Here is a 27973-nt window from a genome sequence, read left to right on the forward strand (position 1 = left end):
CAGCCACATCATTCCTACCCTTCTCCTGTGCCTGTTCTTCATTGGTGATGGGTGTTTTAAATCTGGAGGTTTGTAAACCTGTCCTACCCTCTTTTGTTGGGAGTTAAGTCCTGAGCAGGATGGGAGTAGCTATATCTGCACTTTTGTAAATTCCAGCTAACAAATCCATTTGCAGGTAAGGAGTGCACATGATATAAGTAGTTATGCCATGCTTTGACAGTGCTACAGCAGAAGCAGGAGTGACAGTATACTTCCTTTCTGCTGGGCAAGGTATGTGCAGAAGTATCCAGCGTACATTAATTTTTCACTACTATTGTTGAGGAGATTTTCACTCTACATCAGATTGTATGCATCAGTTTTACTCTGCTGCTTAAATAGCATTATGGATTATGGTTGGCAGTGGTAACTGCATGGGAAGACAGCTCAAAGGGAGCCCAAATGAAGTTAACAGGTGTCTGAAAAAACTGTCACGCAGCTGGGTAGCCAGCTACAGTCCATGTGGGATCATTCATGCAACTGACCTCAGCAGCTCAGTCTCAGTGAACACAAAGCCTCAGATCCCAATGAGTAAACAGGAAATTTTTCTCCCTCTCCCCACAGGCTTTGTTCCAAGGTTATTGGTTTTTATTTTTTTGGCTTTTTGGGGGGTGGAGGGGAAGAGGGAGAGAAGAGGAGGAGAATTCCAATATTTTAGCTCTCATGCCTGGTTGTTGGAGGGGAGGAAGTGACAACGTAACTTTCCTTTGATTCCTGGGAGCTGGGTGGAGAAAGAATGGGGGGGGGGGGGAAGTTCCTTTGTGCCAGCAATGCCCCTCTGCCATGTACATTGGCCAAACCAGACAGTCTCTATGCAAAAGAATAAATGGACACAAATCAGACATCAAGAATTATAACATTCAAAAACCCAGTAGGACGACACTTCAATCTCCCTGGACACTCAGCAACAGACTTAAAAGTGGCAATTCTTAGAACAAACAAAAACAATAAAAACCTTCAAAAACAGACTCCAATGAGAAACTACAGAACTTTGGAATTAATTTGCAAACCGGACACCATCAAATTAGGCCTGAATAAAGACTGGGAGTGGACAGGTCACTACAGAAACTGATTTCTCCCTGCTGATACTCACATCTTGTCCTCAACTGTTTGAAATGGGCCACTTTGATTACACTGGCCTCATTAGCACTACAAAAGCTATTTTTCCTCCCTTGGTATTCACCCCCTCTTGTCAACTGTTGAGACTAGCTCACTTCCACCTTAACTGAATTGGCTCGTTAGCACTGACCCCCCACTTGGTAAGGCAACTCCCATCTTTTCACTTGCTGTGTATTTATACCTGCCTACTGTATTTTCCACTCCCTGCATCTGATGAAGGGGGTTTTAGCCCACAAAAGCTTATGCCCCAATAAATTTGTTAGTTTTTAAGGTGCCAAAAGGACTCCTCGTTGTTTTTGCTGATACAGACTAACACGGCTACCACTGAACCCTGTAAGGAAGTTGTTCTTTGAAATTTTAGATCATACTTATGTCCAGGTTTCTGCACACAAAACATAGCGAGAACTCCCTCAGCTTGAAGAGAATATTGTTGATTCCAGTACAGGCATTTCACAGTATCTCATGTAATGAAACATGGGACACACATAGGGTATCTAACTTCCTATTCCTTTTGAATAGGTCAAATTCCCATATATACACAAAATCGTCCCTTTGTGGTGAAGAGTATGGATGAATGGTGATCTGTTATACCCCACTCTGGGGAATTAAAAATCTCCAGGTCTCTATTTTAAAAAAATAAATAAATAAAAATCAAGGAACTGAAACCGATAGTGAGGGCAGGTAAGCACTTTAAAGAGAAAGGAAATTGTTATAATGCTCTTGGTCTTAAAGAAAAGCTGTAAAGAAAACAGTGCCATCCAAAAAAAAATTTAACCACCAAAAAAAGCTTTGTGATCAAAATTTTTAGCAACCCTAAGCAAAAAGGCCCCATATCTGCAACACTGATAATCAAACCCTGTCTCTTGATGCAGTGTAAACAATAAGTGTGTGTAGGGAATACGACAACTGTTCTCATCTTTTTGCAAGGCAAACTAAAGTTGTGTGGCAGCAGATTAAAGGTTTGATGATGATGATTAAGGACATGATTCTATCTCAAAAAAATGCAGCAGATAGGGTAACTTGAAATCAGACTTAGCAGTTTTCATCTTCTATATAGACAGACATCCTCAGTTGTGTTACAGAAAGTTTAATGGTTCTCTGTCACCAGATATGGAGAGACTTTTGCAAGATATAGTGGGCAACCAGAACACTGAAAGGATAGAGAACTATATTTGCCTCAGCCAATAAGCAGCAATTAGGTTTCTTACTGCTACTAACACACAAGTGCCCAGGCCCCTACACAATAAGGAACAGGGTTCACTTGGTACAGGGTGTGCCAGAAAGTATTTAGCAGGAGAATAACTGCCCAAAGATTTTACGATCGCATTTAACACAAGAGGAAATAAGTGGGTAGCAGACAAGAAAGGCAAGAGAGACAACATTATGCACCCAGAGCAGCCATTATGCATAGTTCATTTTAACTTGAAAACAGCAAATGAGTTAAATGAATAGGCAACTTACCTAGCAGCTATCAGTTACATTTTTACTGTAGGTATCATGGAGGTGGCTTTTTGAAAGTGACTTAGAAGTAGTTTAATGAGAAGGTCAGTAAGAATATTATATGCATTAAAGCCACTTGGGAGAGGGGAGACAGAGGCTAGCTTTGTTGATGGAACAACACAGTAAAGATACAAGGAAGGAGAGAACAACGAGGAATCCTTGTGGCACTGTGGAGACTAACAAATTTATTTGGGCTTAAGCTTTCGTGGGCTATAACACACTTCATCAGATGAATGGAGTGAAAAATACAGTAAGCAGGTATAAATATACAGCACATAAAAAGATGGGAGTTGCCTTACCAAATTGGGGGGGCGGGGATCAGTGCTAACTAAGCCAATTCAATTAGGGTGGCTGTGGCCCATTCCCAACAGCTGACAAGAAGGGGTGAATATCAGGAGAGGGAAAATTACTTTTTGTAGTGCTAACGAGGCCAATTCAATACTCCCATCTTTTCATGGGCTGTATATTTATACCTGCTTACCGTATTTTCCACTCCATGCATCTGATGAAGTGGGTTATATCCCACAAAAGCTTATGCTCAAATAAATTTATTAGTCTCTAAGGTGTCACAAGGACTTCTTGTTTTTGCTGATACAGACTAACATGGCTACCCTCTGAAAGAAAGGATAGGTAGCAGCTAAACTGGAGGGCCTAAACAGCATAAAGACCAGAAGTTTGATACAGTGAGAAAGGGAGAGTCAGTAGAGATACTGGAAAAAGAGGGGTGACATGGTCAAAAGCAAAAAGGTCAGGAAATCTATTTTTAATCAACAGCTTTTTTAATAGGCTTAAGGAGGAGAGATGGATGTCAGGAAAGCCAGAGAGAAGGCGTTTGCTGTAGTTAAAATAAGAAAAATTCTTAGATGAATGCCAGAAAGGGTCAGAACTTGGAGTGTTGTGAAGGAACAAGGGGCAAGCTACGGATGCAGACTGGTGTCAAGAATAGAGTTGAAAACATCCCAGTTACATGCTATACAGGCGAGTTTCATCTTATGCTGGGGTCACGTTCTGTAGTCAGCGCGTAAAGCGAAAAATCGCGTATAGCCAAAATTACATTGAGTGTAATGGCAGGTGGAATCGCCCGCACTACAGGTACAGTATTTAAATTGTTATTTTAATCTTTTTTTGTTTTTTTGTTTTTGCTGACTGCGCAAAGCTGAATTCGCGCATGTTAAATGCGCATAAGATGAGACTCGCCTGTAGTGGCAGATAAAATGGCATTGTCAGGGGCAGAGATCGGAAAGAATGGCAGTCACACTGGTGTTTGGCGGGAACATTAGTTCTGATCATGAAGCCTTTGTCTCAGAGGTTGGTCAGGACTTTTTGTACCAGAGATAGTTTAGCCGAGGAACGTACGTAACCCATCTCTAGTTGCCAGCCCAATCTTTCTGGTGGCAGGTGTAGAGCAATTCTAGGTTGTTATAAACTATCTTTACTGTGCCCCTATTCATTAAAAAACAACACAAAAACAAAAACTGATTCACTACCCCCAAATAAGGGATCATTCATGTAGCTCTGTCACAAATTGGCTTCAGTCAGTGATCAAGTTTTGCTGTCAGGCAAACTAGGAAAATCTATAGAATACTGCCTTGTCTAAAGACTTCTTGGTACAATTAGTCTGTTTATTTAGAAAACCGTGACCTTACCATCCACCTGAATCAGGACCTCCTTGAGATTACCTGAAGCTCCGCAGTTCATTCAGAACCACCCAGATGTTCCTAGCAACAATCAAATGCCTTAGCCACCTTTTAGACCATAAAGTTGCCCTAGCCCAGAGTTATGGGTCACTGTAGCTTTTGACAGAAAGGATTTCTTTTAAAGCATGTAAACTTGGGAAGTGAAGAAGAGCCATTTTGGAAGCAATTCAAGAGAAGAATTTCTATGAAGCAAAGATTCCATACCCCAACAGTGCACTTTTGATGTACGAGACTCTTAATATCCGTTTAACAGATAGGTCCTCTAAGGCAGATACCACAGACTTGCTAGTCTTTCTGAAACCTTTTGAAGACCAAGCAGCTTTTGCTGTTTGTATTTAGGAGGCTTGCGTCCCATCACCCCTGTGTGAAGAGAAAGGCCGAACACCCAGATTCTGGATGTATTAAGTACCATTTAACTTCTCTGGTCAAAGATAACTGGACAACAAACCCAAGGAAACTAAGATTGGCTTCCATTTTCTTAGTCTTTGAGGGAAGCCACCCTTTTTCTTTTGGGAGAAAAAGGATATCTTCCATAACATGGCAGATCACCATGCTTTTATTGAGCCCCTACGAAGGTCTGAACAGTGCAGTCACAAGTACTTTCCAGCATCATGGCCGGAAAGGAGCTGCTGTTGCTACCTTTTACTAACAAACTAATACCTACGCCCAACATCTGGCAGCCTCAGTACCTTCACATGTTGCCTTGTTGAATTAACGTTGTCTCCCTGTAGAAACTATCATCCACACATGTGTCCTTCTACCCTTCTACAGTTGAACTGGTATTTGCCCATGAATAGACATATGTGACAGATAAACACTGGTATAACCTTTTGGCCAGGAGCAGATTTACTATGAAACAAACGGTAGGGTGGCACAGGGCCCCTAACGACAAGGGCCCTCCCAAAATTCAGGGCAAATATCTGACAACCTGCCCAAGTCCCAGCTGGCGGTGCAGCAGGGCTCAGGCAGGCAGGCTGCTCCCATGCTGTGGCTCGTTGCCCCACGCCACTCCCAGAAGTGGCCAGCTGCTGGCATGTCTCTGCATGCCACTGGAGAGGAGGGGTAGGTGTCTCTTTGTGCTGCCTGCCTTCCACACAAGGGGCATGCAGAGATGTGCAAGCAGCAGGGCTAAGGCAGCTCCCTGCCAGCTCTACCTCCCTCCCTCCCTCCGTGCCACTCCCAGAAGCAGCTGGCATGTCCCCCCCTAGCGGTTGGGGGGTGCTGCGTCTCCGGGCACTGACTCTCACCCCAGCACTGACTCCGCAGCTCCCACTGGCCAGGAACTACAGCCAATGGGAGGTGCGGGGGCGGAAGCACGTGGAGACACCCTATCCCCCACCCGCTTAGGAGTTGCTGCCAGAGGTGTGCACGCGCTGATTGCTTTGGGAGCCACGCCACCCAAGGTAAGCGTCACCCACCCGCCCGCATCTAAACTTCCTCCCAGAGCCCACCCCCTGCAGCCCTACCCCATGCCCCAATCAAGGTACCTCTCTTTATTTTCATTTACTGCCCCTTACTTATAATACAGGAGGAGGATGAAGAAAAATAAAAAACAGAAGGGGGGGGAGGGAGTGGGGGAAGACAGAAGATAAGAGAATGTTCTTTTCTTGGCTGGGTCCCAAGGAAGAGCCCCAAAAATGAAGCTGTGCACAAGGCCCCACTAACTCTAAATCCACCACTGCTTTTCACTGACAATATACTAGTATATGAAGTCAGAAGTGTGGCTGGTCAGTGTTGCCTCTGGTCACTGCAACATTCACCACCAGGCTCTCGTACACAAGGTATAGCTGATGGATTTCCTAAGCAGAAGATACTTTCATCTACTCCTTTGATACAATCAGATCAGTGGATTGTGCATGGGTCATCCGTGCTACCTTTTATCCCAAAACCATTATGTACTATATCAGCTCTAGGGCCAGCAAGCGTAAAGGCTGCCAGAGCACACTATTTTATACAAGTTTTTATACCAGGCTCATCAGCACAGTATCTGAGTACCTTTCAGTAGTGCACTAAGAAACATGACTATTATTATCATCATGTTTGTTCGCTAATTCTCCCCAGGGAGAAGTCTGATCAGTGAAGCGTTTTGTTCACATGCAAAAGTCATTTTCTCTGGTACACATTCCCTATATGTACCTGTTTACTGAGCGAGATCAAATCCGACTTTTTAAATATTGCTTTCCCAACCTAGAACTCAGTTGCTGGACACTAGCTCAGGTTGAATTGGAGCAGGTAAGCTCTATTTGGTGCAGAACAGTGTCAGTTTAAAACAGAAGTGTGCACATGAGTTAGAACAGTACAAGTCTATTCACCTTTTTTCCTGAGAACAATCTCTCTGGGCCGGGATCAAATGATCCCAAATTTGCACCACTGAATCTGACTTTGCGCCCCAATGAGGCAAACCAATTTTCAGGACAACTGAGTATGCATATGGAATTTAGAGCACTTTGAAACGTCAGCTCTTAATATGGGAGCTTGGCCATGAGCTTCCTCCCATAATGCTTTTGACCAGCCTTTCCTGTGCCACTCAAGCAGCAGCCGCTGGGGGAAGTTCTGCTCCCTTCTTCCTCCTTGTAACAAAGTTAATTCAAAACCACTTTCGTTTTAAAGAGTGGGGGCGAAGCTCAGGGAACATTTTCAACTCACAACCAAGTACAAATTTTGTTAACAATTGCCCTTAAGGGCCACAAGTGACTATGCCTGTCCTACAGGCTTGACCAACACTGATTTATTAATCCTTTGAACTGGTCAAAGAAATAGTGGATAAAGGAGAAACAGCGGAAGTTTATGTGGACTTTCCTAAAAACTAATAATTGATAAAATTTCTCAAAGGCTATTACAGGAAGTTAAGCACTCATTGGAGTAAGGGGCAAAGTGCTAAAATGAACTGAAAACTAGCTGAGAGAAAAAAATAGGATAAGTAGATGGTTTATTTTCAACATGGGAAGAGGTTAATTGCAATATTCAACTCTTGGGGCATCTTAAGACTGGTATTGTTTAAAATATTTATGATTATCTAAAGGAGGGGTGAACAATGAGGCAGAAAAATTTAAAGATGACATAGTTATTTTGATTAGTGCAGTTAAGACTAGTGAAGGCTTTAGAGGGACTGAAGGGCTGAATGAGTAAGCAGTATAACGACAGATCAAATTCAGTGTTTTTCCAATGCACATTACCTCACATTTGTGGAATAATTTGAAATCTCTAACTATTCAGGGCAGTGGAGAGAGGGTGGAGAGAGGAAAATGGGTAGGGATGGAGAGATGAAAGGACATCCTTGTGGGCAGCTGAAAAAAAAGTCTGCTCATCGTGCAACAGCAGTTGACAAAAAACAAACAAAATATTTATTAGTATATATACATAAAAATGGGATGAAAGATACTGAAAACTTATGCCAGGAAATACTTTTAATAAAACCCACTCATTACTTCCTTCAGTAGCATGGGTTCTATTGCTCTTTCTAGAAAAATAATTTCTAGCAAACTCTTCACTGGTTACTAGCTGGGAAATTTGACACAAGAATCCATTCTCATTTTGGAGTAAAGTCAGTAAGCATGGTCTACCTGATGGTGACACTACAAAAAAAAAAAAAAAAAAAAAACACACCTCAGCAGGATCTGAGAAACAAGAATAAAAATTTGCTTGTTGAGTTCCCTAATATTTATCAAGCAATGTTGTTGTTCTCCCTCATTCAGGCAATACAAGCGTAATGGAAGTTGTCCACAGCAGGGCATTTGTGGGTATCCCAACATGTGGAGAATCCATAACAGCACAGATCCAGCGTAACTGGCTCCTACATACTCTAGTGCAGTGCCCTGAACAGAGAATAGGTTGGAGCAAGGAGAGGAATAGTTTGAGCATGCTGTACTCCAGCTATCCCCAGCTGGCATATGGTTGCTCAGGGACCATTACTAGCTGAAACTGGAGCTGCCATGGGCTGGACAGACAATTGGAGACCTATAACTCACTGATTCTCAGCTTCTTTAACCTTTTCTTAGGCTGCCCTATCTGGCTGCACGGGGAAGGAGAAGCCCTCTTTTGCAAGTCAATCCCCTAAGTTTAGGCAGGGTCAGTCAAGTTCCTATCCTGTTCATTATGAAGCACCTGCAGCTCAACAAGGAAGCAGACAATACAGCATCCAAAGCAACTCTCCTCCCTCTCATGTAATACACAGCAGGCAGCCAGCTAGGGAGCTACTAAGGAGCTGTTCAGAGCAATCCTGACTCACATTACAACTACTCCTGGGAAACGGCGTGCAGCAGGAGGGGATCCCATCCAACACCAGCCCATACCAATAGGACTGGCACACCACACCACACAACCCATACACCACGCTGCAACCGTGGCTCAAGGAACACACTTTCAATTCATAATAAAAGTGAAACATCTCTTCAAGGGCCATAGGTTGACCACCACTGGTGTGAAGTCAAAATGCAACTTCTCTTTATACGGAACAAAGGGATGATCATTAAAAAGATAAGTCACTAGCAGACGCAAATTTACAGACTTCAACCTTTCCACCACAGGAGAGCTTTTGGCCAGGCAATTAAACTCAGTTATTTTCAAATTAAAAGGCAACTGCTGATTTTAAAAGCATAGTACAGATTAAGTTACATGTGGTGTGGATAGTTGAAATGTGCTAGTCAAGAGAATATACAATTAAACGTTTACATAAGCAAAATAAAAAAATGAAAGTTTTTACCAGTTGATATTACATTGTTTGGTTTAATAGATTACTGGCTCTTGAGGATTATAGGAAGTAGGTATTCACCAATGTGAACTGTAAGTTTTAATACTTTGTCTACAAGTATTTTGGCAATAGTGTACATCTGCACACGAAACAGACATTCAGCCTTTTTTTTTTTTACACTACTAATCGAAACAGAGTAAGCATGTTTACATTAGATAAGACTCCCTGCAACATTGTACGATATTTGCAATTCATTTTGTCTACTGATTTAAGACTTGTTGCAGGATCTTAGCTAATACATGTTTATAGAAGTGAGGTTATCCTAGAATGGATACAACAGTTTAACACTTGGATAATCCAATATATTAGTGAAATAATTTACCTGGTTCTTCCTTAATAAACTGCAAATCTTCTGGATATGGAACTGACGGCTGCATCACTGAGCAATCTTCTAAATTCTCTTCATTACTAGGTGGTATATTATAAATAAATCTCTTTGTAGTCTGGTTTTTCCTTCTTGCTTTTCCTGGTTCTTGAACTGATTGTCCCTGTGAGGCCATGTCATTCCACACAAACACTTTTCCTTCACCTTGAGATTCATTTTCAGCCATTTCAGGTGAGCTATCCTGGACCCAACTACAATCATTCATTTGATAGTTTTCAATTTGGCCTTCATCAATACAGTAACCATCATTTTCAGTTTTTATACTACTTGCCAAGTTAGTAAGATTCCGTGTTGCCCAGAAACTGGCAACTTTCTGATCCCTTGATGAAGGCAGACCATCCCGACTAACAGATCTTCTGTTATAATCCACTACTACAGCCTCTGGAGCTTCTGATTTAATGCTTATATTTAAGGCATCTTTAATGAAATTGCGACAGGACTGGACAACCTCAGTCATCTGAAGATAGCTGGCCACTGACATCACTTCAATGGCATTTTGGCTTGTGAGGACAAGGTTACCAGAATATAAGAAGTCCAATATGACAGAAAAACCTTGAACAGCAACAACATCTAAATAGGTAACAGTGGTTTGGTTACGGCTTTCTTTGTTTGTAAAGCAGTACAGAGTCTTAAAGAAACGGCTGCCGGCAACCAGGATGTTCTTGTGAGCTCTGAAGACCCTCCCACTCACCACAATATTGACATCACAAAGAATGCCTTTCTTCCTCTGTTCATTTAGTTCTTGCAGCAGCTGATAGCAATAAGAGTTCTCATTTGGCCTACTGTTGTAGTCGCAGTATCCCTCATTTGTCAACTCAGACGGTATTTCTGACTCCTGCAATTAGAGGGGGAAAAAGTTAACTTTCAGTTAATTTCCTTCTTAATTTTCCCAATGCTGCCAACAGGATATGAAAATAAACTTGCGTTAAATATGCAATACAGAGGAAAATGGGGTTTATATCCTTTTTGTTTCTTTATGTCATAAAAGCAACATGAAATAAAAGTTTCCAGGAAGTTTCCTTGTGTATTAGAAACTCAGTCCAGTTCTACCGTTTTTTTCAGTTTCAGGAAAAAGGGGGTAGATGAGCTTTAAGTACCACCGAAGTAAAATGTAAGCCACTGATGTAAAGATATTTAGCTCGGGTATTTAAAGTGTTCCTTTTTGTTAACACAAATTCCTGAACTAGAAGTTAGAAGAGATTTACATTAAAGATTCAACCACCAACCAGTTCAGGTAAGAGCTAGGAAAACTCCCTCACACCACTTCTCTGGTCTTACATAGAGGCCTCAAGTAAAAATGGGGAGACAGGACTTTAAGAAATTCCCAATATATCCTTCCACCCTCCTTATCAGCCTTCCAAACACAAATGGAAGCAAAATGAATACAAATGCCACCCTGCCTCCTTTGCAGATCACATTTAGTAATAAACTATATTCTAATGAACATTTATAAAAGTTGGTGCACTACTGGACATATTTTTTACTTCTAAAGATAATATTTTAACAAGTACTTAATTTTCAACTATGACAGCTGGCATCACAGAAACTTGGTGGGACAATACAGGACTGGAATATTGGTACAGAAGGTTTCAGCTTGCTCTGGAAGAACAGGCAAGGAAAAAGGAAGGAGATGTTGCCTTAGATCTCAAAAATGAGGTTGAGATAGAAATAGGACACAGACTTGTTGAAAGTCTCTGGATAAGGATAAAAAGCAAGGGTAATGTCATGCTAGGGGTCTACTACAGACCACCTAACCAGGAAGAGGAGGTGGATGAGGCTTGTTTATAAAGAGCTAACAAAATCATCCAAAGCACAGGACTTGGTGGTGATGGGGGACTTCAACTACCCAGGCGACATCTGTTGAGAAAAACAACACAGCAGGGCACAGATTATCCAGCAATTCTTGGCACGTACTGGAGACAACTTCTTCTTTCAGAATGTGGGAGAAAGCCAGCAGGGGAGAAGCTGTTCTAGACTAGATTTTGACAAATAGAGGAACTGGTTGAGAATTTGAAAGTGGAAGGCAGCTTGGGTGAAAGTGATCATGATATGATAGAGTTCATGATTCTATAGAATGGTAAGAAGGAAAACAGCACAATAAAGATAAAGGATTTCAAGAAGTCAGACTGCAGCAAACTCAGGGAAGTTTAAGAAGGTAAGATCCCATGGGAAGCAAGTCTAAGGAGAAAAACAGTTCAAGAGAGCTGGCAGATTTTCCAAGAGACATTATTAAGGGCACAAGAGCAAACTATCCAACTGCGTAGGAAAGATAGGAAGTACGGCAAGAGACCTCCCTGTCTTAACAAGGAGTTCTTCAATTATTTAAAACTCAAAAAAGAATCCTAAAAAAAAGCAGAAACTAGGTCAAACTGCAAAGGATGACTATAAACAAGTAACAAGTATGCAGGGACAAAATTAGATTAAACCGGCTAGAGACAAAAGGTAACAAGAAAACATTCTACAAATTAGAAATAAGAGGAAGACCAAAGACAGGGTAGTCTGTTACTCAAGGGGGGGAGGGGGTGTAAAGAAAGAACAATAACAGAAAATGTAGAAATGGCAGAAGTGCTAAATGACTTCTGTTTCATTTTCACCAAAAAGGTTAGTAGTGATTGGACGTCTAACAGAGCGAATACCAGTGAAAATGAGGTAGGATGGGATGCTAAAATAGGGAAAGAACAAGTTACAAATTAGAGGTTTTCAAGTTACCAGGGCCTGGTGAAACATATCCTAGAATACTCAAGGAGCTGACTGAAGAGATATGAGTCATTAGTGATTATCTTCAAAAAATCATGGACGACGGGTGAGACTCCAGAGGACTGGAAAATGGCAAATACAATACCAATCTACAAAAAGGGGAATAAGGACAACCCAGGAAATTACAGACCAGTCAGCTTAACTTCAGTACCTGGAAAGATAACGGAGCAATCAATTTGCAGACACCTAGAAAATAATAAGGTGATAAGTAACAGTCAGGATGGATTTGTCAACAACAAATCATGGCAAACCAATCTAATGCCTTTCTTTGATAGGGTAACTAGCTTTGTGGATGGGGAAAGCAGTAGATGAGGCATATCTTGACTTTACTTAGGTATTTGATAATGTCTTGCATGACCTTCTCCTAAACAAACTACGGAAATACGACCTAGATGGAGCTACTATAACTTGGGTGCATAACTGGCTGGAAAAAACTGTTCCCAGAGAATAATTATCAGTGATTCAGTGTCAAGCTGGAAGGGCATATTCAAGTGGGGTTCCACAGGGATCAGTTCTCGGTCCGGTTCTGTTCAATATCTTCATCAATGATTTTAGATAATGGTACAGAGAGTATATGGTAACAGAGTTCAAGTACATAAATGTTTGTTACAAGGAGGAGGAAGGTAAATTATTCTCTTTAACCCAGGGGTGGGCAAACTTTTCGGCCCGAAGGCCACATCAGGGAATAGAAATTGTATGGGGGGCCATGAATGCTCACAAAATTGGGGTTGAGGTGCAGGCTCTGGGGTGGGGATGAAGAGTTTGGGATATGGACGGTGCTCTGGGCTGGGACTGAGGGGTTTGGAGGGCGGAAGAGGGATCAGGGCTGGGGCGAGGACTGGGGGTGCAGGCTCCGAGAGGCGCTTACTTCAAGCGGCTCCCGGAAGCAGTGGCATATCCCTTCTCCAGCTCCTATGCAGACGCATGGCCAGGCGGTTCTGCACGCTGCCCCATCCGCAGGCACTGCCCTTACAGCTCCCATTGGAACACCGGAGGGGGCCACTGGAGCCAAAGTGGAGTCATGCTGTGGCTTGCGGGAGCCAGGTGGTACGGCCCCTGACCCTGTGCCCCGACCAGAGCGGGCTCAGCTGCATGGTGCAGCCCCTGATGCTGCGCCCTGGCTGGAACATGCCCAACCGCATGGTGCAACTCACAGGCCGCAGTTTGCCCACCCCTGCTTTAACCTCTGAAGCTAGGACAAGCAGCAATGGGCTTGAATTGCAGCAAGGATGGTTTAGTTTGGACATTATGACAAACTTCCTGTCAGGGTGGCTAAGCACTGGAATAAACTGCTTCGGGAGGTGGTGGAATCTTCATCATTGGAGATTAAGAGGTTAGACAAATACCTGTCAAGGTTAGTCTAGATTAGGGGTCTCAAACACACGGCCTGCATGTGGCCCACCAAGTTATTTCCTTCAGCCCGCCATAGGCGCCGACTCTGTGGGTGCTCTGGGGCTGGAGCACCCTTGGGGAAAAATTAGTGGGTGCTCTGCACCCACTGGCAGCCCAAGCACCCCTCCTCCTCCCATGTGCCATGTCCCTGCTCCTCCGCCTACCTCCCAGCGCTTCCTGCCCAGCTGCCGCCAAACAGCTGTTTGCACGCTGGGGGGGGGGGGGGGGGAGCGAGGAGCAGGAACATGGCATGCTCAGGGGAGGAAGCGGGGAAGAGGCAGGGCAGGGGCAGGGATTTGGGGAAGGGGTTGGAATAGGGCATCTGTACAACTTCCTGCGTAGCAGCTTTAACTAGGGTTGAGCACAGTCCATTCCAGATGGGCCAATAGCCCACGTTACTTTCCTCTCTAGGCTGTAAACAGAGACAAAGTTCCAGATGGCCTCCAAAATCCAGTTATTCCCACCCAAGAGCAGTCCCTAGAGGCCATTTCAGATTGTCCCAGAAATCCAAGACAGGATTTTCCCTACCTCAATCCACATGAAGAAGCAGGCTGCAAGAGTCCTCTACCTCTCTTAACACTAATGCAAGACTTAACCAACGTGCTTCCTGCAGGACAGTCAAAGGTAAATCCCAGCCTGGAGATCTGCAGGTTTCCCTGAAAGAGATTCGAGCTGCTCCCCCGCCTATCTATCTTTGCCATTCTGCAGACGTTTGCTGGTACACCCCCACCTCCAAGGGACTGTCCCCTTCTCCTTGGTGGTTCTGCTGCCAGTGGAAAAACCTTGCTTGGGGTAATTTTCATGTGAAGGGCCAGGCCCTCTTGGGGAATGCTTCCTCTTTTTCTGGATCAGTATTTAAGATTGACAGAGTACAGATCAGAGAAGTACATTTACTAAAGCATATTGGCTCAGCTCCCAGGGAGTTTTGGGTTGGGTTACTGCAAGAATGATAGTAGCTCCAAAGGAGAGAAATACAATTAAATTAAAAACATCTATTCTCTAATTCTGGGGATGTAGCAGGGGGAAGAGAAAAGCTGGAGCGGCTGAACATTCACTTACAGCACAATCCTAGCAGGATTTGTCTGTAGGCAAATTGCATCTCATATACATTGTCACTGCCTAGCTGAAATCCTAGGCACAGCAGTGAGGGAAAGATTTGGAAGGAATGCAAACGACACAGGGATTTTACCAGGGCTTCTAACCTTCCTTCACAGCCCTTAAGACTAGTTGATGCAAAACGCTGACAGCTAAGTGGCCAAAAATGAAATGACTATCAATATTAGCACTGACTTTTTGCAGTACAGTTTTTAAAAAGTTAACACATTGTCTTTTAATAGCATAATATATCACTTTTTTCATTTTTGACTAAACTTTTGTATCATTGTATGAAAAGGTTTCAGTGATGCCGACCTCAGGCCAATATATTTGTCCTCATGTGGCCCTCGTGGTGATTTCAGTTTGAGATCCCTAGTCTAGAGAATACTTAACCCCACCATGAGTGCACAGGACTGGACTAGAACAGTGGTTCCCAAACTCGTTCCGCTGCTTGTGCAGGGAAAGCCCCTGGCGGGCCGCGCCGAATTGTTTACCTGCCGTGTCCGCAGGTTCGGCCGATCACGGCTCCCAGTGGCTGCGGTTCGCTGCTCCAGGCCAATGGGAGCTGCTGGAAGCGGTGGCCAGCATGTCCCTCGGCCCGCGCCACTTCCAGCGGCTCCCATTGGCCTGGAGCTGCGAACCGCGGCCACTGGGAGCCGCGATCGGCCGAACCTGCGGACGCAGCAGGTAAGCAAACCGGCGCGGCCTGCCAGGGGCTTTCCCTGCACAAGCGGCGGAACAAGTCTGGGAACCACTGGACTAGAAGACCTCTCCAGCCAGGTCCCTTCCAGTCCTACTATTCTATGGTTCTATAGAGGCAGCCTTCACCATTAGTTCAGAACAAACAAGTGAAGAGAGTACTGAAGGTGATTACTGCAAGTGTGAAAATACCACAAAAGCCTGAATTACTAAACCAGGAAGCATCTTAAAAATGTTTCAAAAGGATTTGCCATTATAGTAGTATTTAAATGTGTAACAAGTGTTAACAAGGGAATTAGATGCTTTGCATTTATACACCATTTTTCATCAGGGTATCGCAAAATGGCTTGTAACAATTACTGAAGAAAGAATAATAGCAGGCAAAGAGGCACCAGGCAGTGAAGTATTATTGGTTTCCACTATCTGCACTGACCTATAGCAGTAAGTAGCAGACAGGAGAGTTTTGAGCTGAATTTTCAAAAAGGGATGGTGAAGTCAACAGATGTGGCAACAGCAAAGAAGTATCCTCTGAACAAGGAGGAACTGAAGAGAAAATTGGAAAGGGCAGACTGGGATATTCAGGATGGCCCTAACGGAGATTGAGTATTGCCATGAAGAATACTAAGAAGGCAGCAGAAATTTTGTAGCAGATCAGTCAGAGATGGTCTTTCAGGACATGGTTAATGCAAATCTATTTCTATTTATCAGTTAGGAAAGGGCCACAGATGTTTCAGAACAGGCTGGACTCTGGAGAAGTGATTTAGGTGGCCACAGGCTAGAATTTCACTAATCAAAGTGTGAAGAGAAAAACATGTTATCATTGCCAACTATAATTCATACTTTTTAATGCCTATCACCTAGTCTGACCTATGTAACATACCAAATTTCATCCAGTTACCGCTGTATTGAATCCAATAACTTGTGTTTGACTAAAACAGATCTTCAAAACAAAACTAATGCCTTTCTGGAAGACATTAAGAGATAGCTGGTTTGCACCAAAACTAAAATCATTTCCCACAACACTCAAATAACTTGTGTATTTTGTTTGTAGCTCTCAAACTCAATCCAATGTGGATCATGATGAGGATGGCTGCAAGACTGACCAAGACTTCTCATAAATCAAGTTTTAGCTGCTTCTCTTTAGGTAGCAGCTATTACCCCAGTGGGTAAACGGAAGGAAGATTGCGCTGCAGCAGTGTTAGGTGTAGCACTCAATCAACTCTATACTTTCCTAAATCACCACCCTCCTCACAGCTGACCACATACCAGGTGTGTAAAGAAAAGCAGAATAGTGAAACATGAATGTGATAACTGGAAATGGATGTGGTTTTCTTAGCCACACCTTAGAACATCCTTGGTACATCCACTCAATAATATCCCAAAACCTTCTATCACAGAACCATGCCATACTCCCCACTCAAGAATACCCAACTTCTTGCAGCAACTAAGTCCTCAAAGGATTTGGAGACTAGAGTTACAGAAAAGATGAATAGGAGGTGGTGTGAATCCGATGAAGTGAGCTGTAGCTCACGAAAGCTTATGCTCAAATAAACTGGTTAGTCTCTAAGGTGCCACAAGTACTCCTTTTCTTTTTGAGAAAAGAAACACTGGTCAAGAAACCATTTGTCACAATGTATACCCACAGCACACTTGTGCTTAATGTGGTCTCTCTTAAAGGAGCTCGATTCATCTATTAGTTTATAAAAAAAAAAAGAAGATGCAAAGACATTTCAGATTAATTCAGAATAAGATGATGATGATCTTACAAGTAGCAATTCCTCAAAACGCAGATGATTGCGACGCCAAAGAAACATGTTCTTAAAATGCAGTAAATTAGTGAGATCTTGAACTCACACAGAGATATTTGTTTGGCATCAATCTCTGCTGTCTTCTGGGAGCAGGAAAGGACCAAAGGCTCTTGCACCACCTCTTGTATATGTGTATGAAGAGTAATGGAGAAGTAGTTATCCTTTCAGAGTCTTCCATATGTTGCTTTGTTTGCCTTGCAGCATCCTTCCTCTATCCAATCAGTTAGTTCTTTCCCCATCAAGTAAACACTGCCCGCAAACAAGCCCTTTCAGAAGGGTGAGAGAGTAGTAATTTCCTGGCCAGTTTTCTAGCCAAAACCTTCTGAAATGTTTTCCGTCAGCTGCCATGAGGTGGAGCATCACCTAAACATCACTCACACAGACCTTGCCTTATTATTTAACATTTATATTGCAGTAGCACTGAACAGACACAATCAGGTTGGGCCCCATGGTGGAAAACACCATAGAAGATATAAGACAATCCCTACTTCAAAGAGCTTACTTTTAAATCAGCAAGTAAAGGTGAGGAAGTAATCCTTAAAACGGGGATACTCAAACATATTTATGAATGAAACACCACCTCCTATTCATGATTGCATGACACTGAAGCAATTATGGTTCCTGTGGAAAAAAGTGATACTACATCAACTATTCTTCTGCTTTCAGAGAACTTCTGCCTTTAATCAAAAACGTATTTCACACTGAAAGGGAGCTTTCGTGGTATTACCTGCAAAGCCATAACTTTAAAAAGTGTTTAGTAGAGGGGAAAGAAAACTGGTACTCCACCACATGCATTTACGTCAGCAGCAAAAGGAACACAGACCAGAGTAAAACATTTTTGCAAAATTTATTAACTAAATAAATCTGTCCTAGTGCAAGAGTCCACATTTTAAAAACCTGAAGAGTCAGTTTACCCCAAAGTGGATATAAATCTGATTTTTTTTTACTGAAATCAGACTTTTCATTATTTAAATTATAGTACATATTTATTTTTAAAAATTAATTTGTTATGGCCTAAACTTATAATTTCTTAAAACATTTAAGTAAAAAATAATGCTGACTCCCAGATCCTCTATTAAAATCTTTGAGTTAAAGACTGCTTTTCTATAAAGATAATTTCCCTCTGATTCTAACTTTTTTTCTTTATAAGCATGGCACAATAGGTCACGTACTTTATTAAGGGCTTGTTTTAATTAATATAAATTTTAAATGCTGTTTGTGTATTTAATTAAATTTCAGTTTCTGTCCTAACGTAGCTTGACACAGATCATGAGTAAAAAGGTAATTATCTAGTAAACAAGCAATATATCATTCACTATTTTCTAACATACTAAAAGGTACAATTAATAAGAATCTAAAAATACTAAATAATTGCTTAAATAAATGTACACAATTACAGCCTACCCTCCTAAGTAGCAAAAAGATATACCAAATCTAGTGTAAAGGCTCTATTTAGTTGTAAATCAACACGTTTTAATGCTTATATGAGAATGCACTCTTCTGTAGAAAACCCAAGTCTACCACATACTATAAGTAATTTAAAGGCAGACCATATTTTTGGCCTATAGTAACTACTTAAAACTAGTTTACGAAGGGGAAAAAAAGACTTAAGATTGGTGCCTCAGTAAATGGCAAGGACTCACAATACCCTTGAATTTATAGCAGCAGCAACCACTTGTGATGTATTTTGTGATCTGTATATCTCTAAAAAAATAAACCTGAAATCACTGCTTTCATTTTTGAGAGTCTATTGCCCAACAGATCTATAGAAGTTTCCACTGCTTTAGTGTCTAATACCCACAATTTCCTTTTCTCACTTGAACAATGGCATTATGCCATATGTTTGTTATTAGCAGCTGTTAAACATGCCCTGCAGTTGAAGCTTGTCAAGTCAAGAATACATGTGTACTGTCTAAGATCTCTCCTAGCTTTTAACTAACTCTTAAAAGGCTTCCTCCCCCCATGATGCTTCCTCAAAAATTTAGGAAAAACATGCTAAGGAACACAAATTACCTATTTAATATTCCAATGTTCTAAATATTTGATATAAGGGAATTTTTTTTTTAAGGCATATTGTTTTGGTGTTACCAGATTAACTTTAGAGGTGGAGAGAAATGTAAACATGATAGGGATGCGATAACACATGGGAATAGAAAGTAACAGAAAAAAACCCCATAGTTTGTTAATTAAATGTGGGATTAATGGCGAATGCGATTTAAGAGATTTGACAACCCAGTAAAACCATTTATTCTTTTGAACATTCATACAAGTCAAACTTGCAGCAAACAAAGAATCACAACAATGGTTCAAGGATACAGAGATCAGTATTTTCCATTTGAAAGTTCCACCCTCTAAAGCAGGGGCGGGCAAACTTTGGCCTGAGGGCAGCATTGGGTTTTGGAAATTGTATGGATGGCTGGTAGCCAAGCATGGCCCGGCTCCCACCCCCTATCCCCCCACCCCCACTTCTCGCCCCCAAGAGCCCTCCCCTCCCCGGGGACCCCTGCCCTATCCACACACACTCCCCCACCCGCTGACCGCCCTGACTGTCCCCCACCGCCCCATCCAACCCCTCCCTCTCCCTGTCCCCTGACTGCCCCATCCAACAACCCCTTCTCCCTGTCCCCTGACTGCCTCCCACCGCCCCATCCAACCCCCGCTCCTTCCTGACTGCCCCTCCAGGACTCCTGCTCCCATTCAACTGCCCTGTTCCCCACCCTGAAAACTCCCCCCCCCCCGAACTCCCCTGGCCTCTATCCAACCCCTGGCTCCCTGTCCCCTTACCACACTGCCTGGAGCACCAGTGGCTGGCGGCGCTACAGCCGTGCCGCCTGGCTGTAGCCACAGCCACGTTGCTGCGCAGCACAGAGCACTGGGTCAGGCCAGGCTCTGCAACTGCGCTGCCCCAGGAGCTCACAAGCCCGCCACCCAGAATATTGCATCGGCGGTGCAGTGAGCTGAGGCTACGGGGGAGGAGGGAACAGGAGGGGAGGGGCCGGTGGCAAGCCTCCTGGGCCAGGAACTCAGGGGCTGGGCAGGAAAGTCCCGGGGGCCGGATGTGGTCTGCGGGCCATAGTTTGCCCACCTCTGCTCTAAAGCTACCCTGCAGGGGTTCCCACTTATTCAGAAATAGTACAAAAGAGGCAAAATCTGATGTTACACCATAATGCAAATGTTTTCATTTGAGTGAGCAGGTATGGAACCTGGAAGATTTCAAGTGTATTAAGCAATCTACTTTTATTTTAGGCCTTGTTATATTTAGAAGTGTTTGAAAAGATCAGTTTGCTCCCTCTCTTTAGAATATTGAAGTGTTACTGTATCCCATCTACTCGGTGTTTAGAGTTTGTGGACAAGCACTGACTGACAGTTTACAGAAGAGACAACAGATAAGGATGATTCATGTTATGAAAATTCCTAGCACACCAAAGTGCAGATCTTTGGCTGGTGTAAACAACAGCTTGAAAGAACTTCAACAGAAGCTATGACAGTCTACACCAGTTGAGGATCTGTCCTTAGTGTTTAAAGGTCTTCCTATAGAATACAAAAAAATGTTCAAATCTGAAGGAAAGCAGTAAGAAGGCTGTAAGATAGATGACTACTTAAAATACATTTCATGTGCACCTGGGTAAGGTGACAATAGCAGAAACATTTATATGAAAAATTTTAAAAGCCTAACATATCAAAGCAGCAAAATCCAGTTACATATCAAGAATGAACAGAGATACCACTTCTATAAATTACACCAGACTTACCATTACAAGATGATAATCCAAAAACAATTTTAAAATATAAACAAGAAGGGATAGGAATAGTTGTGGGATTGCTAAAGAGGTTAACACAAAGAGTAAGGAAATAAAGCAAAGGAAACTGTCAGAAAGGAAATAGAAATTTTAGTCATTTAACACACATCAGGAAAAACAATGGAGACAGAGGAACAATCCTCAAATTACAGTACAAGAGACAAAATATGTGAGAATTACATGACAGATCACATTAGCAGTCTCAAAGCATCAAGTTTCTGAGAATGCTTTTACTAGGAAGATATAAAGATACTTCAACTAAAGGTGAAGTTTACAGTATATAATTAAAAAATGCTCAAACAACTGAAGTCACTGAAGTGGACTGTAACACAGGAGCAGGGCATAGGAAGTTTCACATGAAGTGAAACTTACATATCCTATCCAATTGAAACTGCAGGGGCATCTAGATTTGCTTACCATACCTGTCTTTAAACCCTGAGATCCTGCTCAAATTTAGAACACCTGGTTTTGCCAGAAGTGCAAAGGCTTTCCATTTTTCCAGATATGCCTTTAGACAAGTCTATATAATAGAAACTATTTTCTTTATGCTTGATTTACATTTTGTGATCAATTTACTTCACTATATTGTTAATTTAGCCACAGTGTAGGATACTGTCAGAACACAAGTGACAAAGGAAATTAAGTACTCATTGTAGACAGGTTTCAGAGTAGCAGCTGTGTTAGTCTGTATTCGCAAAAAGAACAGGAGTACTTGTGGCACCTTAGAGACTAACATTTATTTGAGCATAAGCTTTCATGAGCTACAGCTCACTTCATCTGATCTGCATGCATCCGATCAAGTGAGCTGTAGTTCACAAAAGCTTATGCTCAAATAAACGTGTTAGTCTCTAAGGTGCCACAAGTACTCCTGTTCTTTTTTCATTGTAGACAGTTAATTAAGCAGGATGTCCAATTAAAAAAGTACAGCTTTTATGTCAAGCACATGTATTTGTTGACATTTCAAACACCCTTTAGACACTTGGTAGCTACAGTAAAATAGTAATGTTGTCAATGGCTTTGCCAATAAGAGGATAACAGCTTTTGCTTTCAGGGTGGTTGGGGATGCACACAGCTCACTAGTTTCAAAGCATTAAAGGGGTTAGGTGGCATATTAAGTAGGGTTTCAGGAAACCACATGTTTATCTTGATGCAATTGCAGACTCTTTATGCAAAGTAGTAGATGAAATCTAAAGTCACCTATGTTGGGAAAAAAGAACTAAGTCCAAAAGCGTATACGAGCACCCCATGCAGCCCCTAAAACGAATATTCCTTCGGATTTCATGCTAGAGGATTTTGCACGTAGCTGTTTTTGGGACACTGCTATCGTTTTCCTCTGGAGAAGAAGGAATAAAAAACTACTTGCAGCTATCAGTGCATTAACACATTTAAGTGCATACAATTTTCTTCTCCTAAGGACACCAAATTATCATCACAAAATTAACAAATGAAAATAGAAGTCACCCATCCTTGAACACTTAAGTTATATTAACCAGGTATAACTACAATTAACTATATGACTACTGAAACTATTATATATACCCCCAGCTAATGTGTCTGGACCATAGGTGCTGGAACTAGGGGCCTTGGCTTGAAGTGGATTCCATTATATACAGGGTTTACAATTTGATTCAATGGCTCTCCACACCCCCCACTATAAAAGTTGTTCCAGCACCCCTGGCCTGGAGAGGCCTATTAGATGCTTCAGCCTGAAACAGAACACAGGGTAATCAGCATACTGGAGAGAGAAGGTGTAGGAACTGGAGCAGAATGTGCCTGGCACCCCTCCCAGACAGAGAGAGAGACAGAAGAAGCCATTTAAACTACACACGTGGGCTTGCAGACATGTGAAAGAGTTAGTCTCAAACAGGGAACTGCGATACCCCCACCCAACACTACCCTGGCCGGGAGGATGCCACCCCCTGGGGCTACGTACCTGCTCTGCAGTGACCGGTTCGTTGAGGCGGTGCTCGGCGGAGAGGTGGTGTCTGAGAAGCAGGGCTCGTTTGTAGTTGCGGGTGCCCTTGCAGAGCTCGTCGTGCCCCCCCGCACCGCCTCCGCCAGCTATGCTGATGTCGGTGGGGGCAGAGGCGGCGGCGGTGCACCAGGCGCAGGACATGAGGCCGGTCTCCTGGCAGTAGTGCAGCCATGGGAACTCCTTGAGCCAGGAGCCCTGGAAGGAGACGTGCAGCTTCTGCAGCAGGGACTTGGGCCTGGCCGCAAGCGGGAAATGCTTGATGCTCTCCCCCTCCCCCGCGCCCACGCTGCTGCCCTCCGCCTCGTCCCCCCCATCGCCTCCAGACCGCCTGCTGCTGCTACAGCTGCCGCCCTCGGCGCCGCTGCCGTCGCCCAAGCTGCCCCCCTCGCCGTCCTCTTCGTCGTCACTGCTGTCGCTCAGGGAGCCCCCGTCCTGGACCAGGTCCTTGCCCTCCAGCAGGCCCTCGGGCTCCAGGCCTTCGGCACCCTCCAACTCCAGCTCCTCGTCCGCCCCCCGCCCATTGAAGTGCCTCCGCGGCCAGGCAGGGGCCTCGCAGCCATTGTTAGCGGCGGAGGGGCCGGAGAGGAGCCCTCCGCCGCCCCCCCGAAAGGCCAGAGTCCTGCGGTTCCTCTCGGCGAACATGGGGCCGCTGGCGGCCGCAGGGGAGACTGCGTCCTGGGGCGGGGGCAATAACAGCAGCTCCTTCCCCTCGGCGGCGGCCTCCAGCTCCTCGGCCTCCAGCCCCTCCAGCTCCACTTCCTCGTCAGCCCCCCGCCCATTCAGCTGCTCGGGGTCTTGCCGGGCCCAGGCCTCGGCCGGGTTACCCCCGTTGTTATTGTTCGAGGAGCCGCCCCCGGCGCCTCCGCCGGCCGCCGCTGCGGCCGCCGCGGTGACCAGGCCGCCAGCCCGGAACGCCAGCGTCCTGCGGTTCATCTCCGCGAACATGGCGCGCGCGCGCGCGCCCCCCGTCCGCCTCGCGCCCCCCGGCCTCGCGCTCTGACTCGCGACCGCCGCTCCCCGACCGACCGACTGTTCTGCCCGCTGACGGGGAAACTGGGACCCAGCCTGCCCGGGGAACAAAGAGAGACAAAGGGGCAAGTCCGGCCCCGGGTCTGGCCTCTACCGCCGCAGGCTCCCCACAATGGATCCGGCTCGGCAGCGCTTCCGTCCCGACAGGCCCCGGCCCAGGTCGAATGGCAAATGAACAACGGACTACTCCCACAATGCACCGGGGCAGCCACCGAGGGAGGAGGGGGGGTAGAGCGGGCGGGGGAGGAAGAGGGAAAGAGAGCGGGAGGCCGAACAGCTGGTGAGTGTCAGGTTCTAGTCAGCGCTCCCTGCACCTCCTTCTCCCCCTCCCCGCGCTCCCCACCCCCAGAGCACAGCGCAGCTCCCTGCCTTCCCCCCACCTCTGACTCGCTCTTTTTCCTTATGCTGCCATCTCTAGCCATGAGGTGCCCATCGAGCTGTAGCCCTCCTAGGGTGGCCTAAGCATCCCGAGACCCATATTGTGGCTCAGAAAGGGTGCCTGCAGGGCCCTGACTTCTTATTGTAGGCGATGGTGGCGACACACCGCCCGCCTCCGCGGTACAGTGTGCCAGGCGCGGGTAATTGCTCCGAAATGTACTGCCCCGAGTGCCTAAGCTACTTGCGCTTGTTGTGAAATGGGAATGCAAAGAAAAGGTCACACACGTGCTGAACTGAGTGGGGATGATTGCCATGGCTGTTACATCATGCACCGCCAATTATAGAGCGCCCTGCCTGTTTGTACCTGCGCTGACATACACTCTAATGCCATAGATTACCTGGGTTCCAGAATCCAGTACAGGGGAAGGGAGGGGTGAGCGGGTCAATGGTCTCAGTGTGCACTGTGGCAGTAATCATTAACAAATCTGAAAACACAGGTTATATTGGTTATAATAATGGACTGGTAGCTTTCACAGCAGTCCCTGCTGCATGTGTTTTCTAACCTCACCCAAAATCAAACTAGCATTTCTTAATTCCTTTCCACTTGAGTGCTGTGTTTATGGACACAGACCTAAAGTTCACCCTGTAAAATAGTCAGGGCCCTATCTACTCTCAATACCACAGTCACTGACAATTTGTAGCAGACTCTATTTCTTGCACAGAATTTAAACACTTTTGCGGGGAAAAATCATTTCTAGACTTCATAATTGTGAGAAAAAAAACCCACCTTGAAAACGAACCAAAATAAGCCGATATTGTCAAATTTGCTAGATACTGCACATGACCTGGAAGTGTTGCCAACCCTCTAGGATTGTCCTGAAGTCTCCAGAAGTGAATCTTTAATTAAAGATTATGTTAAGTGATGAAATCTCCAGGAATAGGGCCCAACCAAAATTGGCAACCCTACCTGAAACAATAGCTCTGAATTGCTCCATTCATTGCAGTGGGGTGTTAACTTTGCTTAATCATGAGCAAGTCTACACTTAGGGCTTGGCTACACTTGCGAGTTAGAGCGCAATAAATGAGCCCCGGGTGCCCTAGCTCACTACCTGTCCACACTGGCAAGGCACGTAGAGCACTCTGTCTCCGTGGCTACATCGCTGCTGGTACTGCACCTCGGTGAGTGGAATAACGTTTGCTGCGCCACCGCTGGAGTGCCATGGAGCCAGTGTGGATGCCCTGGTCTGTTATTGCACTGTGATCGGCCTCCGCAAATATCCCACAATGCCTGTTCTAGCCACTCTGGTCATCACTTTGAACTCTACTGCCCTACCGTCAGGTGACCAACCATCAGACCTGCCCTTTAAATTCTCTGGGAATTTTGAAAATCCCCTTCCTGTTTGCTTAGCCAGGCGTGGAGTGCTCTCTGCAAATCTTTCCAGGTGACCATGTCTCCACGTGCCAGGCAATCCCCAGTATGGAGCAATGGCGAGGTGCTGGACCTCATCAGTGTTTGGGGAGAGGAAGCTGTCCAGTCCCAGCTGCGCTCCAGCCACAGGAATTATGATATCTTCAGGCAGATATCAAGGGCCATGCTGGAAAGGGGCCATGACCAGGACGCACTGCAGTGCAGGGTTAAAGTGAAGGAGCTGCGGAATGCAAACAGCCACTCCAGTGCTGCCGCCGCGACCTGCCATTTTTACAAAGAGCTGGACGCAATACTTGGGGGCGATCCCACCTCCATGCCAAGTACCACCATGAACACCTCAGAGGCCAGTGCAGCAAGGCAGGAGGAGCAGCAAAGCGGGAGCGAGGGTGCTCCGGCAGAGGAAGACACCCCGGAATCCCTAGATGCATGCAGCCAGGAGCTGTCCTCAAGCCAGGAGGAAGGTAGCCAGTCACGGTGGCCAGTGCTTGGGGAAGGACAAACAGCAGAGGAGGTTCCTGGTAAGCGGCTTTTATTTTGGGAAGGAAGTTATTCAGTGCGGGCTCTTGGGGCGAGGAGGGTTAGGGCTGCTTGCATGCCTAGATGTGGAATAGGGCATCGATGTGCTCCCTCACATCGCAGTAATTGGCCTCAGTGATCTCTTCAGAGGTCTCAGCCAGAACTTGGACAATGCACTTGTGCAGGTTTTTCGGGAGCGCCACTGTGGTCCTTGTCCCAGTAAGGCTAACTTGTCCGTGCCACTGTGCCATAAGGGGTGGGGGAACCATTGCTGCACACAGACAAGCTGCATATGGGCCAGGGTGGAAGCCGCATTGCAGTAGAAGACCCTCCCTTGCTTCCCTGGTCACCCCCAACAGCGAGATATCTTCCAGGATGAACTCCTGTGGAAAATGTGGGGACAGTGTTCAGTATAGGGGCCCCCTGCTGCTTTTAGCTCTCCCCAAGGCACAGAAACCCAGAGGCCAGTACAGCCGTGAAACAATCAGTCACACTTGATCCTGTGCTTACTCACCATTTTGGGGCTCCTGTGGGTTATGTGCGCTTGCTTTGGGACAGGCAAATTATGTTATTGTGTTACTGTGCTTGCCCTTGAGTACAGGGGAATCATTGCTCTTTCTGGTGTGAACAATGCTGCCTCTGTTAAGTGTTGCATTTTGCCTTTACAGATGCAACCTTGAGATCTCAGCCGTCCATGTTATCAACGGCCGAGAGGCTGCAAAGAATAAGGAAGAAGCCACGTAGAAGCAAAGAGGACATGCTGCATGAGGTCATACAGCATTCAACTAATGAAAATAAAAACGTGCAGGAGTGGCAGGAGAGTGAAAGGAGGGTCTGCCAGCAGAATGCGGATTGCCAGCACCAAAGCACAGAGTGGCTGATAAGCATCATGGAGCGCCAAGCAGACTCGATCCAGGTGCTCGTAGCCATGCAGGCAGAGCACTACCGCGCCCGCCCCCCCCCGGCAGCACTTGTCCCGAAACTGTTTCCCTTGTGCCACCATGTCACTTCCAAAACACTTTCCCCAACATCCAGGTTCTTACCGCCACCTGCTGCCTCCAACACCTGTTGCTTCACCACCCAGCCCGGAAAAATACGACCCTTACCCACTGCACTCAACCCCCATCACCATGCAGTACAGCCACCCTGAAATGCAGCACGCATTGCACAGAACTCCAGACAGGACATACGCAAATCTCTGATTGTACCGTTCCCCACCCCATCCTCTTGCCCTTTGTGTTTCCCAAGCAGTTGTGTTGTGTTTCTTTTCAATAAATTGATTTTTTGGCTTTGAAAACATTCTTTATTATTGCATAACGTAAAAGAAAACTTAGCCCAGGAAAGCAACAGGTACTGCAAGTCAGTGTATCATACGTAGCACACATAGATTCCTACCACACGTCATTCCCATGCAGGGCACCACACCAGACATTACTGTTGGCTTTCAGCCTCAGATTGCTCCCTCAAGGCATCCCTAATCCTTGCAGCCGCACGCTGGGCCCCTCTAATAGCCCTGCTCTCTGGCTGTTCAAATTCAGCCTCCAGGTGTTGAAGCTCCGAGTTCCATGCCTGAGTGAATCTTTCACCCTTCCCTTCACAAATGTTATG

The 27973-nt window shown here is 45.0% G+C and overlaps 2 protein-coding genes across 2 annotated transcripts in view; one reads left to right on the plus strand and one right to left on the minus strand.

The window, feature by feature from the left end:
- The window catches only part of ZBTB10 (zinc finger and BTB domain containing 10), a 35483-nt gene extending 11253 nt beyond the window's left edge, over positions 1–24230 (minus strand). Inside the window, exons 1-2 of the mRNA XM_048841031.2 lie at positions 22972–24230; positions 9425–10322 (exon numbers count right to left, since the gene is read on the minus strand). Coding sequence (XP_048696988.1) covers positions 9425–10322; positions 22972–23958 — 1885 coding nt within the window. The 5' untranslated portion in view covers positions 23959–24230. The remainder of the gene's footprint in view (positions 1–9424; positions 10323–22971) is intronic.
- Positions 24231–24289: 59 nt separating this feature from the next.
- On the plus strand, positions 24290–27676 carry LOC125632589 (uncharacterized). Its single transcript, XM_048841033.2, has 3 exons — positions 24290–24322; positions 25863–26367; positions 27034–27676. The coding sequence occupies exons 2-3, from the start codon at positions 25869–25871 to the stop codon at positions 27513–27515; spliced, it is 981 nt and encodes a 326-aa protein (XP_048696990.1). The 5' UTR covers positions 24290–24322; positions 25863–25868; the 3' UTR covers positions 27516–27676.
- The last annotated feature ends 297 nt before the right edge of the window (positions 27677–27973 follow it).

Source organism: Caretta caretta, chromosome 2 (genome assembly GCF_965140235.1).
Source record: "Caretta caretta isolate rCarCar2 chromosome 2, rCarCar1.hap1, whole genome shotgun sequence".
NCBI lineage: Eukaryota > Metazoa > Chordata > Testudines > Cheloniidae > Caretta > Caretta caretta.

Bases quoted from the DNA above. Each gene is read 5' to 3' on its own strand.
- LOC125632589 (XM_048841033.2), top strand. From the start codon at position 25,869: ATGTCTCCACGTGCCAGGCAATCCCCAGTATGGAGCAATGGCGAGGTG. The intron at 26,368-27,033 runs GTAAGCGGCTTT...TTGCCTTTACAG, and splicing joins AACAGCAGAGGAGGTTCCTG to ATGCAACCTTGAGATCTCAG.